Genomic DNA, 16,367 nt, shown 5'->3' on the forward strand with positions numbered 1-16,367 from the left:
GTTTAAAAGATTTTATTAATTACACATTTATCTTTAATAAAAATGTATCTAAATTAAAAATTTTAACTTTTATGTTCTGTGACCATAAAACTCTAAGCATTAAAAAAAAATCTGTGTGACTGGGGTACCTGGGTGGCTCAGTCAGTTAAGTGTCTGACTTTGGCTCCGGTCATGATCTTACGGTTCGTGAGTTCAAGCCCCACATAGGGCTCTGTGCTGACAGCTCAGAGCCTGGATCCAGCTTCAAATTCTGTGTGTCCCTCTCTCTCTGCCCCTCCCCTGATCATGCTCTGTCTCTCTCTTTCAAAAATAGACATTAAAAAAAAAAAAATCTGTGTGATTGAATTATCACGATTAGCAATACACTACTGATTAAAACAACATGAATACATTATACTAATTAATAAATACAAAAAAAGCAAATGCATCGCTTGATCTATTGCAAATGCATCACTTGATGAGATGAACTTTCTTCAGTTAGTTCATGTATCTGTAGAGGAATAGTATTTATTGCTAGAAGGAGATGGGTCAACTTCAATTCTGTTTCAATTTTTTGTGTTTATAGATGTAAACTGCAGGAATTTAAAGTATATTATAGCAATGCAATTCAATAATTTTAATTTCTGTGTTAGATGCCAAAATTCATCTACTGCAAAACATATTTTTAATCTTCTGTCACCTGACAACTTGATTAGGTTCTTCTTCGTTTTTCTTACAAGCGGTGAATTGGAAAGCACGTGACTTGCAAAGAGCTTTGTTCTTGTCATTAGCATAATTCACTTTCTTAATTTATGGGAAGTACACCAAAAGAGCTCTGCTAAGACTTATCACTGTTTTTATGCTGTTAACATTTTCACTTAGACTCACCTTTTAAAATTCCGTGTCTTCAGAAAAGATAGGAAAAACAGGTACATTATTCATTTCATTACACTTTTGCCAAAATAATGCCTTTTGATAAAATGCTTCGACCTATTTTTTGCTTTAAGCATGTTACTATTACTCGAGGGCTGCAAATTCAGCTCCTTCACAGAAAATGTCTGTCACAAACCTTATTGGCAGAACGAGGCTTTGTTGCCAAACCAAGTAGCCAACTCAGATGTGCTGTCAGAAAAAACTTTGACTTCGCTTTTCAATTCACATGGCTATTTTGAAGATTATTATACAGATCAGTGAAGATTAAAAGCATATCTTGTGAAACTGATCACTGAAGACAAATATTAAAATTATAAAGATCTAATATAATGATTCCATGTTTAAGTTATTAAAATAAGACAATCAAAAGACTCTTTTTCATAGAAAGTAAGAACAGTGATAAAAGGCATGGTAGATCTCTGGTAAAACCGTATATTAAACACTGCTGACTGGCTTTGGAGAAGAACTAGTATAAAAATCAGAACTACCACAATGATGTAGAAAGGTCCTAGGCTACTAATCAGTCTGGCAGCACATAATTTTTTTATTATGAAAAAAATATTAAACATTTAATAAGATAGAATCTGATGAGAATGGACTATAAATGAAATGAGTACTTTATGTTGTGGTTTGATGCAACAGGTTTTGACAACTGTATTAACTAACACGCATCAAACCTGAAAACGCACAGGAAAGTTTATCCTTGGTTTTATCCACTTTATCTTGTAAAAACCAATGGTATTCCCTAAAGCCTCTCTAGTTACATTGAAAATAGTCAGCATTGCAAACCTATGTTGCTTTAGCTGCCCTAAGTTGCTTTTCTTCACAGTTAAGATATATCCTAGGGATGAGTAAGGAGAACTGTGGAAAATAACTCTTTACGAGTACGTGAAGAGGCCATTTTTGGTATTCCAGGTCTCTGACTGATTTTCTCCATGCTTCGTTCTCTCAGGGCTCTCCCTCAAAAGCAAGGGGTTCTTTGACGAGAGAGTAAGGATGTGGAAGAGGAAATGGTATGATATAAAAATTGTTACTATTTCTATCACTCCACTTTACCATATGTGTCTGAATTCTAAAAAACCATATAAGCATCCAAACACCTTATTTCTGTTTTTCTAATGTATCACTTTTAACATGTGTTTAAGAAGGGGAAGCCAAAAGTTCTATGGATTTGTGATTAAAGGAACCTTTAAAGGACCACAAAGGTTCCATTAAAGGAATTTTTCTCTTCGCCACATCTGGAGATTTGTGGTCATATTAAGGGCAATGTGTCATATTAAGATTTGGAATAGGTGAAACTTATATCTTCATTTTTAGAATGTGGGGAAAGGGCTAATATAAATACAGACTGATTCTCAGTAGATCAATTTTAGTAAAAAGCCTAATAGGTTTAGGGGATTTGGAAATTAATTCCCTTAGAACTCTCCATGAGCATATACTCCTTGGAAACACTTCACATGCCCTGAAGCACACATACCCTAGTTTAAAAATCATGAACTTATCAGACCCCTGTGTAGCCTAACCTGACCCAGTCCAAGATTTTTTTTTTTTTTTTTTTTTTTTTTTACCATGGTCTTCTCAGTCACTGAGGCAGGGTCATCAGAAGTTTAAAAGAGGACCTGGGAGTGCAGATGGGACGGCAGCAGCCCCTGTTCTGGGAACAGTAAAGGGAAGCCTGTTCCCAGTCTGGTGTTCATATAGAACTGCATGTTCCCCAGCTACCAAACTAAAAGGTCTCAGAAGGTTCCCTGGCCCTTTGTTGGTGAATAAGCACATCACCGTTCCCTGAAACCAGGGATTTGTGTTGCAAACCCACAAGCCAACGGTGGCAGGCACGTAGTATAAGAAAAGAAGAGGTTATGAGCACTGGATCCTGGAGGGGTAGTGGCCAAGAGGGCCAGAGGTGGCCCTCCAACCCCTCTGTTGCCAGATCTTCCAGTTTTCAAGGGAAGACAAAAAGCTGCATTTTCACATAAAATCTTCCAATTTGTAAATGCTGGCAATTTAACGTTTTTATAAAACACCCAGCAGGCAAAACAAGTCTACAGGTCCTATCTGATCCATGGCTGTTGGTTAGCTATCTCTGCCCAAAGGTGACATGGTTGTTTGCCTCCAAAGAGAGAACAGAGTGGTTCCTAATCAGAGTTTGTGTTTCCCGCATGGACTCCAGCTAGCGCACTAGTTTTTTACCTCTGCCTCAGCAGTTATTAACCCTTAGCTTAGCAAGTCATAGCTGGGTCCCGAAGGTTTCAAGTGAAGGGAATCTTTCAAGCTTCATGGAGGCTGAGGGAGTTGTCATCAGCAAACTGAAGTCCACTGAGTTGAATAGAACTTTAGACGTCATTTATTCTAGCTTTCCTGTTTTTACAGTTTCCAATACATTCTCCAAATCTTCCCTTCGGGGGTGACAATACTAGTCTTAATAAATGGAGGCTACGCAACCCCAATATTACAGTTCTTGGATGCTATCCTTAGACACCTTCAATCTGGAAAGTTGAAACTTCTCTCTGGATCTCTAAAGACTGTAAAAACCTCTTCAGTGAAAGTAGCTATGATTCTATTTTAACCTTCTCACTTGCAGCCCCTGGCTTACAATTACCCTGAGTGCTTTAACTTCAGATGGTATGCTGCTTTTAAAATGTGGCCATAAACTCTTCAATATTTTTCTCCTTAGGAGGTAGAGCATAATTTCCTCCCTGTGATTGTGGGCTATATTTAGTGACTTGCTTCTAATGAATAGAATATGATAGATGATAGTGACTTCTGAGAATAGGTCACAGGCATTGTGGCTCGCTCCCAGCTCTCGAATTACTTGGTCTAGGGGAAGCCAGAGGTCATGAGGACACTTAAGTAGCCTTGTGTGGAGGCCTGTGAGTGGAGGAATAGAGTTCTCCTGCCAACAGAGGATTCTCCAGCCCTAGTCAAGCCTTCAGATGACTGCAGCTTGGTAACATCTTGACAGCAAGCTCGTGAGATCCTGAGCCGGAAGCACTGGCTAAATTGTTCCTGACTGGACTAGAATCTGTGAGGTGAGAAAAGTTTGTTGTTCCAGGATGCAGGGTGTGGATGTCATGTGTTACGTGGCAATAGATAACTAATAGAGATGGGCATAAAGCAGCCTGGGCCGTACCCCCTCCATGGCCTGGCCTCATCACTTCTGTTTCCCCTTTAGCAAGAGCAGGGAGACAAGATGGATCCCCTCCCAGCTGTGATAACATACAGGTGATGGGAAGCTGTTGGGCAAGGAAAATGGCAGTTGTTTATAAGGTGGAAGGTAATTAAGTTTAAGGAGGACTTCTCTTATGTTCAGAAATAGGAACCTCTGGACGGAATTAACAAAAAAGGTAGTGGTAGCTCCGTTTTAAGACTTTTCTTTCAGATTGGACAAATTCTGAGTACATGGAAGGCAGCTGGGATTTAGTTCTGCCCTAAGGCTCCTTTATCTTAATAAAACTTGAGGGTAAATAGGACACTTCACCAAAATCTGAGATGTGCATTAATTTCAAAAGTAACTCCCCAGTGTAAAAGTCCTTCCTGACACACACACGTCAAGACTCGAGATTTCTCAGAGAGCATCGGATTGCCTCTCCAGAAACTGATCACCCAGTTTGGGGCAAGGTCACCTTCTGCCCCTCTCCCTTCTCTCTGGCCTTTATCTCAGAGGCCTGTTCCTTAGCCTCTGTTCAGGTGAAACTCAAGTGTCTGAACCCAGCCAGCCACTTTCGCACCTTGTGGTAAGGCAATGAAGTTTCACTGTCATTGGAAGGAGAAGAGAGCAGCTGTGTTTCTCATACAGGGAGAGGATGAACCCCCTGAATTTCTGGGTTTCAGGGTCACAGGAGACCTCCAGGAGTTGTGGTGATGCCCTTTTACCATGTGCTAGATTCCAGGTAGCTGGACCCCTATGAATTAGTGACTTAAAATCGTGTCTCAAATTTGTATCTTCTTCCAAGCATAAGCCTTTTATCTGTGTATTAAGTGCAAATATGCCATGAAGACGTGAGGGCTGGTATCTTTGGGATAAAGAATGCCATAAGGTAGGTCTTAATGGCAAGGAGTAAGAAAGAGTAAGTTTTGAGGTGTGTGGGAGTACCCTGAAAGGGGAAAGAAAAAGCGTAGAAATAAAAAGGGTCTTGGTTTAATTCTTCTTTGTATCCAGAGGCAGCTCTCCAAAACCATCCCGACAAGCCACTGCCTCACCCCTCATCTCGTAAAACCTTCAGAAGGGAACGCACATGAAAGGCAGAGCAGATTCTATCTCTTTCCAGATTTGCCCTTCGGTCTACTTTTGGGGCTCTGAGAACACATGAATTAACATGAACCAGGGAAAGCATTCAAAAGTAGGCCTCTCCAATGATGAGCCAAGCCAGTTACCTTACAGCTTGCATATTTATTGAACAAAGACTACTAAAATAGCTAAAATACACTGGGTACTTGTGAGTGCATCAGTAAAGATCACATTGTTACAAAAGCCTGCATTTTCAGCAGCGCACAACTGCAACTCTACATAAATGCCACAGATGCAGAATACTGTTTTCTTGCTCTATTTACACAGCTGATATACCTATTCTAACAAAGGAGGGAGGAGGAAAATGCACAAGAAACTCAGGCCAGTGGGGGAGCAAGAAGAGAAAGAAGAAGTTACATGCATCATCTGTGTTAACAGTCAGAAGCATGACAGGGCGGGACAGAGCCTGCCTTGTCAAAGGAAGAGCTACAAGACGGTTATATAAAAATTAAGGTGGGCTTTCAGACTGGCTAACACAACAACAATCCATGAGAAGATGGTATTGTCTGATTTTATTTTTGTTTATCCATTTCATTGGGAGCAAGGACAAAAATGTAAAATCTACACCTTGCTTCTCAAAACTGCCGGAAAAGAGTGCTCTGCCTTTTTAAAAAAAATTTTTTTATAGATAGGTTTTCCAACTTGACTTTTGGGAACGGTGTAATTTGCATATACCTACTCAGATGCCAGTGTTTTGGATTTTTTTCTGGAGGGCATGTATTTTAAAAGTTTGCCCTTCCCCCCCCCCCCCCATATCCTTTCAAACAAAAAGAACCAAAAGAGACACCTAAAAATGCCTGTCAAATTATTGCTTGTCTTTCTCTAAGCTAGGCAGGCGAGGCTACCGGAAAGAAGAGATTTGGTAAGTAAGTTACAGTTTTGTGATTGCTCCCGCTCCACTGACTGCATGTCCATGAGCGCCAGCCAATGAGACGTGAGTCTCTTACTCTCTCTGGTAGCATTCGCCAACCTACCACGCTGAAGAAGAAAGCCACACTGAAGACACGAGGAAAACAAGTCAATCCGGTCTAGAGAACAACATTCAGGGAAACAGAGTACCAACACCTTCTTAGAACATGGAAATAAAATATAACTCCGTCAGAGCTACCTCGCCAAGGAGCATGTTGAAAGTCCAAAATAGCACCATTCATCAGTGTCTCAGGTCCTGTGGCAGCATCTCGGTCACTTACCACAAGGAAACAATGAGTTTCAAACTACTTCTATACATCAAAAGAGTACATGGATAAAATATAGAGATATACAGACAATTGATGAACATAAACTACTAGGCTTGTTACATCTAAATGAAAAAAAAAAATGGGGACTCTCAGCCTCTGCAAGAAGCAGTAGGGAGCTGTGTGAGTGAAAAGGCAGGAGTGGACCGGTTGTGTGACAGCAGAGGGAGTCTGAGTTGTGGAAGACATCGTCATCGAGAACCAGGCCTGAAGGCCCACCTGTAAGGGTTGTAAACGTGGATTCACAGTGTGAAATTCTGAGCGTTTTCACTTGAGTCAGAATGATTAAAAACTGGTTTGATGATACCTATTTGTCCACTGTAAATTCTCTAAAGCAAGGCTCAGAGTCCCATAGTTTCTTCTTATACTTGATGATTTACACAGAAAAAAATCCCATATATGATACCATGACCTCATCAATACCCATACACCATATGTAATACAAATGGAGGTGTTAACGATTAAAAAGAGTGGAGGTAACTGATGCCTGGGGAGTGGAGTTCACTGCTGCCAAGTGGAGTCAGGGAGGCAGCCTCAATCTTGTCATCCTTCTTGCGGTTCACCTCCTTGGGGACAGGAAGGCTTCCCTGAAAAGCAGGTGGACCCACACACAAACAGATGGACACACACACACACACACAAAAGGCACTTAGTCATGCTTGTGAAACCATTTGAAATTTTTTGCCTCTCCCTCCCGCCTTTTATCCTTGAACTCCCCATGTTTTGCAGAGTTTACATATTAAACACAGTTCGCCTGAATGTAAATATTAGGTCTGTGGGGGCATGAAGTAATTAAACACTAGCTGCCTTGGCTTCAGTAGAATCAAGTGCTTCTCTGATGGCTGTGCCCAGCCATGTGGGAGGCAGCATTCCCCAGAGTCAGGTTTCTGAGGACAGTTTCTAGTATCAGACAGGGCCCAACATGAGGTTGGGTAAGAGGTGCTCATGAGCGTTAATACATTTTGCTTAAAGCATTCAATGGCTGTGGAGGTGGGTAATTGCCTGTTTGACAACATATAATAAAAAAATGTTTAAAAGAATATCACAGCTTGTACAGATGTAATTTATGTATGGTTCATTCTCTGAACACCTGGCCCAGTCCATGTGGGTCTGATAATCAGAATCACAAGCGGTACCAAAGGTGGGAGTGGGAAAGAGGAAGACAGTGTGAAACGCAGGCCAGGAGAGAGTGAGATCAGCGAGTTTGGCTTGGGGCTATTCTAAATCTGTCCTCACAAGCCTGATAAGTGAGGTGTTTGTGCTTCTTTCTAGAATAATCCAACTGCAATGTGACTGATGCTCCATCAAGCACCCGTGAGGAGAAGCTCTCCATCATAACCAAACAGCAAGAGGGCAGGTCAAGGAAGCCCATTTGCCCAAGGTGTAATTGAAAAATATAGGGCTAACCCTGTATGCCCCAATCAGATACGAAAATAGTGATTTGACAACAGTCTGTCTGTTAGCCAAACCATTAATTGCTGTAGTTGTCTCAGGTACATTATCCAATATGGTTTTAAGAGATTTTTTTTTCCCTTTTTGCTCAGGTGACATATTCCAATAGGACATTTATAACAAGCTATTTTGACTGGATATGAGTAAAGTAATAATCTTGCTCTGAGGTCTGTAAATTATGGCATTTGAATTTCTTTTTAAGAAGAATTCAGAAGTCAGGGACTTTAAAACAACTTGAAATTGAATAAATGTTTTCAGCAGCCCCAGGATGAACTAAATGTAATAGATAATTTAGCTTTAATAAGTCTTATTTACTGTATAGATTTTTCATGTTAAACATCTGGTATGCCTAAATTTGGGTTTAAAAATTTCAGACTCTGCGAGCATACTACATTTCTGGATGTATAGAAAATCTACTCAGTATGTACTTCAGTGTTCCAGTCTTAGACTGTGATTTAGAAGTTGTTTTGGCACAACTAAATAGCAATAGGACAAAATCAGAAAATTGAATTAAAATATAATTACCACTCACACACAATTAAGGATCTAGGTAAGTTTCCAAAATCATTATATTGGGGAGTCTTTTACAGTTGTGAAAATAAATTTAATCATGACGTTTTGGCATATAACCCCAAGATTTTTTTAAAAATCCACTATAATCCTGGTGCTTTTAAAATGTGTGTTCTTGCTCCTCTATCAGCCATCAGCACGTTTCAAGATATGGAAGACTTAGGCTTTGAATAAATGAAGAATTCAATGGCTGCCAATTATCACAGGCCAGGAAAGGAAATCAAAAGTTCTTAAGTGTTATTTCACTCAACTGCACTCTATACGTGACCGGTCTTAAAGTTGCTTACTTTAGTTCATACTTTGTTCGTTAATATAGAGTGAATATATAGAACATTTGTCTCTACGTAAGTCTTTGTCTTAATGATCTTTTACCTCCGTGGAAAATACACAGCAAAACCAAATGAAGAGTTGGGTGGGATTCTGGGTAATTTGGGGAGAGGTCTTTCCAGACCAAAAAATACGAAGGAGATTATTTCAGATTTGAAAGTACCATTTTTACTGTTTTTTTCTCTTCTGAGCCCCCCCAAACATTTATGTCTTCTTTAATTTTTCATGTTCTGAGTGCCTACTGTGGCTTGAGTACTCAGATTTTAAGGCTACCAAGATTAAAACAGAGGCAGAAACAGTCCCTGTCCATCCTGCCCTTCGGCAACTTGCTGTATAGGAGATACCCAAGTGACTGGACACTGCAAGGAAGTGGCGGTAAGCCATGCAGGCAGGTGTGCTAGCAAAGCACCCTGAGGGACCACAACCCAACAAGCCTAGGGGGAGAGGAGCTCCTGGGGAGAAAAAGTAATGCACATCCTCCCTCTGGAGGCTGGAATTTACTAGATTTTAGCCCTTAATCCCTGTCCCTCATTTTTTGAAAAAAAGAATAAAGTCTGCACCCACTGAAGCAACTGTAGGCTTCTGCAGCAAGGGGAAGACTACAATGTAGTCTTATTTCTCCAGAAGTTAAGCCTTGTAAGAATTCAGGCAAAACTAATCCTATCTTCCTCCATTATCCAGCACATAATGGCTCCCAAGGACTGAGGATCTTCAGCAACCTAGAAGGCTGGAGAAGCAGGAACAGACGTGTCCAGTGACTTCCACAGACCGATGCTCCTGTGGCTCATCTACCTCAAGCTGGGTGGCCCCTCTCTGCTGAGGACTGTTAGTGTATGAATCCCCCAATTACTCAGTAATGTGGCTCAGATCAAGTAAGTCAAAATTATTTTTCTCTATTATGCAAAGATATGCTTTTCTACAAAGAAAGTGCTTGGGAAGGACAAATATGCTTAAAGTACTCTTCACATATGAAGAGAGGAAAGAGATTAACAGAAGACCTGAATCTCAGGATTCATTGTGCCAACCTCCTGGAGGATGCCTCAGTGGAGGCAAGGCCAATGACCTGGATGGGCCTTCTAAGAAAAAGGGAGGCACTGTTGACCTCATTGAAGAACTTGCCTAGTCTTGTCACTCTGGTTGATGTCACCAGTATCAAGGACTTCCAGATGGCTGAATGGGACAGAAATAATGAAAACACTATACTCTCTTTACCCCTTCCATTATCATGTCTTACCCTCAGCTGCTTGGACGAATTATGCCCTGAGCTTCTCAGTAAAGGATGTCGAGAGTTACACTACTGCTGTTGGTAAGGTGACGGTGTGGCAGTGTGGTAGGGTTGCGTTGAGGCGGTATGGTGCAGGGGCTGTGCTAGGGGGGTGGTTGAGTGGTAGGTGGTGGTGGGGAGGTAGTCTGGTGAGATGGGGTGTGTGTGTGTCGTAAGTAAAGCTCCAGTACACTAGCTCACCTCCATCCCAGCTCTATAAGACAGCACAAGTGTAGCTAGAGCATGGCCAGAATCATTTTGTTCACCCACTTTCCTACTAGTGGTTTCACTCTGCACCGGCAGAAGTTCTCTGAAAGACTAAAAGTGATTTAGAACTGTTTTCTCTTAATGCAAACTGCCAGTTGACACAATCTCTTCAAGTTCTGCCTGTCAGTAAAAGGGAACTGCTGAAACCATTTAGTGTAAGTAAGAATTTCTCAAACATTAAAAAGTCAATAAGATCTGGGAAGGCCTCACCATTTGTCAATTACACTTATGAAACTTTTAAATGGAAATTTTATTTTCAGTGCACTTTTTCTTTCTTAATTGCAAAATCAACAGGTCAGTGGTAAAAAGTACAGTCCTCCTCCTTAAGGTCAAATTGATATTTACCTTAACAGCAAAGTCCAAAGGTATCTACCCTAAAAACTGTTGCTGTTGGAAATGGTGCTAAAATCCAAAATGTAAATTTGACAGATTTTCTTAAGGCAGAAAATTGTCATACCTAAGATGTCAGAACAATGAAAGCATGTTTGTAGAAAATATTTTTAGGCCTAAAAATTAGAAGAAAGAAAAATAATAGTTTTTTACGTTCCTTCTGTTTTGTTTCCTGGGGAATTTCATCAGACATTTGGGCACTATTACCAGACAAAAGTGTCATCATCTTCTACTTTTAAGATATTTTTCAGTTTAATCACCATACGGGAATTTATCTACCCAAGTATGGAACAAATTGAAAACCTGTAAAATGTACATTGGATAAATTGATTCCACGATTCTTATATGATATATATATAAGAATCTTGTATATATATATATATATATATATATATATATGTACATATATATGTGTACATATATATATATATATATACACACACATATATATACATATACACACATATTAGTATATTTTATTTCCAAAGTTATAACAGTATCATGTCAATGGATTATTATTGTAGACTAGATGGATATTAAAAAAGACACTGATTTTTTTTAATTGCCTTGAAATTGAAAAAAAAATTAACAAAATGGTAGGTAGGGATCTTACCTTAGGAAGCCTTCCCTCCATTTCCTTATTTGGAAATGGTTCTTGACTGACCCAGACAGAGAGCTCTGGGTAATAAACCTACAGAGACATAAAAGCACACACATTCAAATTAAAAACAGCATCCACTCTGAAACCACACAGGATCAACTTCATGAGCTCAGTCTCCCTCAGTGTCACTTATTTCCTGATGGCAACTTGGAGCACTGGGGAAGCCCATTCACCTCTTTCAGACTGTTGTGTGCTTCCAAATGTATACTGCACTCAGGAGAGTTCTGGCTCAGTGTCTCCCAGGACTAAGTCCCAACAGAACAAAGATGTCAATCAGTGTTACCTTTAGCATGCTAAATGGCAGCCTTATGACATGACTGGCTGAGCAAACTAAGTACTGGGGAGGCCTAACTTTCAAAGCAACCTATGATAAATATGCTTGCAAAACTCCGTGAGATAAATGTGCCACACACCCATAAAACACTGTTAGGGGTTATTCTGATAATTGATTATAAAGTTCAACATTATGCACAAAGCATGAGGGCAGGAACAAGCGGCCTGCATTCTCCCCAGGTCCATGTGGCCCCTGGCAACACTGTCCCGTGCCTGAAAGTAGCAAAGTGTCCAAGAGAGAGGCAGGGAGATGGGCAGCATCGCCATGAATGACTCAGAGAATAACAGCTGATGAATCTGGGGGTGGGGGCAGAGCTGGGACAAGGTGGAGAGCGTGAGTCAAACTGAGTAATTCTTCTCTAAATATACAGAGGGTATTATCATAAGAAGGTTGCTGACCAGCTGTTCTCCATCTCTGGGAAAGACAGGAGTAGGGGGTTAGGAATTAAATTACAACATGGATTTAGGTCAGCTATAAGGAAGGACTTGGCATAAGAATTGTTAAATTACTGAAAGAATTTAAAGAAGAAAAACTGTGAAATTTCCTTCAAGAAATTTAGAAACAGAATCTAACAGCCATCTGCCAGAGTTAATTCACATTTGATATAGCCTGGCTTGAAGGGAGGGGAGAGGACGGGAGAAAATTAGATAAGATTCCCTCCAGATCTGATTCACTAAATGCTCTAAATAAGCCTCACATTTAATAAATAATATTGAGAAGCACATCTCACTACTAGGTTAACACGCAGAGGTAACATCTTTGGTTTTGGAAGCAGAGATGTGGTAGCCTAGTCACTGGGCTAAGTGTAATGTTTTCAGTGTCCCAGGTAATCCGCTTGGTCAGGGGGCCTGAGGTAGGAGCAGTGGATGGCTGTGTTGATTCTTTGGGGGTAGTTTAACAGTACCCATCTTTGCCATACTCCAGGAACGTTTATGGCACATCCCAGTTAGTTTTGCATATATCACCCTAATATATCCTGACAATAAACCTGTAAATAGGTCTTCTCATTTCAGAGATGAGAAAACAAAAACTCAAAAAGGTCACCCACTTGCCCAAAGCCACAAGTGAGTGGAGAATAGGACATGAACTAAAACTAGATTTCCAGATTCTAAACATCAGTTCTTCCCACTACCCCGATGCCCTCAAATCACCCCAGAATGCAAATTGCCTATCACCTCTCTTGTATCTTAAATATTTGAGAGCTCATCCTGCAAGAACTGGACCTATTTTCGTACTCTGGACAGGTCTGCTTTCTGGGCCACGTGGTTCCCCCAACCTGAACCTCCTTTCTTTTGTTCAGCTTTCCCCTCCTGTGCTCAGATCCTTCTGGGAGAATTCTACCACCTGCCTCATTTGGGACAGACAAGTCACCCCTGACACTCCCTCTAACCGGGAATGGGGGAAGACCACAAAATTGCAATCTAAAATATATAAGCTTTTTTTAGGGCTTAAAACAATGTCACAGCATACAAAGTACCAATTAGTGCTTAATTTAAGGAGGTTCCCAACTGGAACCAACTGTAGATTCACGTAATATAAATATAAAATGATTACATTTTTACATTACTACCTTTAAAAACAGGCTTTAAGTACAATTTCAAATATTACACATATAGCGAGAAATGAAGTGCCATTGCAAACCAAAAATGTTGACACAAATACATGTAAAAACTTAGGCACACGGACACGATGAGAAGTAACATCAAGTAAATGTTATATCTCTTTTCTTGAGCTTTTCTGTGACACTCCATTTTAACAAAATGACACTGCTTCAGCATTTAACTTCCCAGGTTCAAAGCATCACTATGAAAGCCGCTCAAGTCCAATCTGCAGGGATAAATAGCTTGCCTCATAAATCATTTTGCTTGTTACTTTTACAATTTGTTTTTTCTAAGAACTTTCCTTTTTTTTTTTTAAATAAAAACAATGATTTTTTTTTTTTTTTTTTTTTTTTTTGCCAAAGAACTCAGGAACATGAGTATCTGATAGTAAAACCCACAACTAAGGAAACTTCCTCCCCTAACCCAAATTTGTCCTTTTGAAACATATTTAATTTAGCCATGAATTGACCAAGGGCATTTTTTAGTGTTTGAATCATAAAGTAATCATTGTGTTCTTTAGGAAAAAGAAATGTCACTTTGGCCTTGTGGTAAATTCTTCCAGTCTCCTTGAGACTCAGAACTTTAAGCCAAAAATGGCAGGGATAGAGAAATCTTAGTTACATTCTTAAAACTTGCTTGGTCTCTAAGAACTCAGCATACCCTTGGCTATAGCATCTAAAGTGGATGTTTAACCTTTTTTGGATTTGGAGAAAGTTGGTAGATTACTGGAAATATACTACCTACATTACAGCTTGGTTCTTTTTCATACTAGTGGTGTTTTGAGACTCTAAAACAAAGGACTAAAGGGAAAAGATCTAGGACAACCATTACCCTTGCTTTCAAATACCTCAGAATGCCTTTGCCTATGCATGCATTCACTTCAAGTATGGGAAGCACCTGCAGTGTGCCAGGACACTGCTAGATTCTAGAGACTGCAAGAAGAGAAATACAGTTCCTGCCTCTTAGGAGCGCAAATCTAGTTGTGCCGGCGGTGGGGGGTGGGCGGGCTTGATGACAGACCTTCTAAAAAGATCATTTTATAGAAGGGTGTTCTACGGGCCGAATTGTGCATCCCTCACATACAAAATTCCTGTCAGAAACCTACCCCCCAGTTGGAATGTGGGTATGTTTGGAGATAGGGTTTTTAAAGAGGCAGTTAAGTTAAAATGAGTTCATCAGGGTGGGTCCTAACCCAATAAAACTGGTGTCTTTATCAGGAGGAAATGAGGACACGGACACACATAGAGGAAAGACCACGTGAGGACACAGGGAGATGATGACCATCGACAAGCCAAGGAAACAGCCTCAGAATAAACCAGCCTTGCCGACAGGTTGACCTCAGAGTTCCAGACTCCAGAACTGTGGGAAAACAAACGTACTCTGTCTTGACAGCCCTAGCAAATTAATAGTGTGCTTTAAGTGCAATTAACAAAAACGTATAGGTTATGTCAAATACAATAGTTGTTGGAACCGGTCTCCACAGGCTAAAGAAACAAAACCAACACTCAGCAAACCATCAGTTGTGCTGTCATCAGAGGAAATGGGGATGGCAGTGAGCAGATCTGGGAGGGCATCCAACGGTTACCAAACGCAAGCCAAGGAAGATAGTGGGTTCAGGGTAAGGATGTAATGAGGTCCATGTGGGAAAGCACCCAATGGCCAGGAGGTCTCACTGCAGCTCTCAGTGGCCATAATAGCAATAGCACAAATGCAACCCCACAGGCTGCTGTACCCAGTCTTTTACCTGGTTCTGAATATCAGGTGCTGGTAATATATGGGTCAGAAAACAGGTAAGTTGATCTGTCTTCCTGAAGTCCATCTGTTCCTGCTGGACCCTAACCCTGTTCATTCTTTTTGGTCCTGGTCAACTGATGCTCCAAAGGTGGACACATGGCTTCAACTCATTCTATTCACTCAGTTTTCTGAATTCAAGTTCATGTTTTTCATGAAGGCCAATTAATCGAATTTTTTCTTTTTTAAACTTCATTGAGTTCTCTGTTGTTGGTAGTGGTTTACATCTCAGAAATGTAAGCGTTCTGAGTAATACACATGGCAGTACAAAACTATTGTTTTATTAAACAAGTAAACCAAAGTTTGCCATAATCTTCCCAATAGAAGACTGCATTCTTTTATCAAGAAGATACATATTCTTTTAAATTATTCTATATATTCCATATATAAAATAGTTGTTTGCTCTTGCTCAAGCAAAATCCTCAAAACCCTCTGGAATACTATTCTTCCAGAAGTCAGGAATCAGAGAAACAAACCATATCCTCAACAATTAAGAAAACCTGAGAGTTTGAGAAAATACAGAGGCAAGGAAAATTTTACTGTTAAAAGTTTTGCTTGAATTCTGGGAAAGGCTGAGTGTTCATGCTTGTCACTGAATATATTAATTATTACTTGGTATCCAGATTAGAAAAATAAAATGTGGGGGGAGTCAGAGACAACTCCTGCAAGGTCCTAAAACCACACAAACTAGATTATCATTTAAATTCTTTAAACCTCTCCTAAGCTTTTCATTTAAAATCTTGCAGCATGTTTTCCAATAGTATGGTCCACACACAGAATCAAACAAATTGACATGTTTCCTGGTTCTAAATTTGTATTTTCCTCTCTTCACTTCTCTCTTTAGCAGTAGCTCTTTGAAGAAAATGACCCTCAAAGGAAGGTTCATGGCCATTTCAGAGCCAGAACATCACATATGTATATGGAGCTTACTTATTAATTGGTTAACATACCTTCTTAGCAACCTGCTATGAAGATGTTGCATGGCTTGGTTGTTAATGACCACAATTATTCTATCCTTGGTGGAGTTCTGTGTGCTTAAGGAATGCACACACATGGCCCTTTTATGACTTAACAAGGACAGGTGCCCACCCCCTGCAATTAGGAAAACAGACCAGGGCAGCAGGTGTCCAACCTGCATAATTAATTCTTCAAACGGCAAAGTAGCATATTTCGTAATCTCTGCCAACTAAACAGTATGTGTGTGTGTCTGCGTGTGTACATGTTCTGTTCCGACTAATTGGCTGGGAGGTCATGAAAGCGGGTACTGTATTACAA

The 16,367-nt window shown here is 40.2% G+C and overlaps 1 protein-coding gene and 1 long non-coding RNA gene across 8 annotated transcripts in view; one reads left to right on the plus strand and one right to left on the minus strand.

Moving 5' to 3' along the window:
* The window catches only part of LOC122223989, a 54,680-nt gene that overhangs the window by 36,312 nt on the left and 2,001 nt on the right, over positions 1-16,367 (plus strand). Inside the window, exons 4-10 of one of the 5 annotated variants that reach the window (XR_006204595.1) lie at positions 1,865-1,925; positions 3,734-3,941; positions 7,708-9,159; positions 9,466-9,656; positions 10,025-10,090; positions 10,411-10,470; positions 14,519-14,919. This is a non-coding gene — a long non-coding RNA (uncharacterized LOC122223989). The remainder of the gene's footprint in view (positions 1-1,864; positions 1,926-3,733; positions 3,942-7,707; positions 9,160-9,465; positions 9,657-10,024; positions 10,091-10,410; positions 10,471-14,518; positions 14,920-16,367) is intronic. The other 4 variants (XR_006204598.1, XR_006204594.1, XR_006204605.1 and 1 more) reach the window with 4 other exon arrangements.
* The window catches only part of LOC122223981 (neuronal regeneration related protein), a 110,019-nt gene continuing 98,934 nt past the window's right edge, over positions 5,283-16,367 (minus strand). For all 3 annotated transcript variants that reach the window (XM_042945139.1, XM_042945147.1, XM_042945129.1), the window contains exons 4-5: positions 11,319-11,396; positions 5,283-7,022 (exon numbers count right to left, since the gene is read on the minus strand). In XM_042945139.1, coding sequence (XP_042801073.1) covers positions 6,897-7,022; positions 11,319-11,396 — 204 coding nt within the window. In that variant the 3' untranslated portion in view covers positions 5,283-6,896. The remainder of the gene's footprint in view (positions 7,023-11,318; positions 11,397-16,367) is intronic.

The sequence above is a fragment of the Panthera leo genome, chromosome A1, assembly GCF_018350215.1.
Source record: "Panthera leo isolate Ple1 chromosome A1, P.leo_Ple1_pat1.1, whole genome shotgun sequence".
NCBI lineage: Eukaryota > Metazoa > Chordata > Mammalia > Carnivora > Felidae > Panthera > Panthera leo.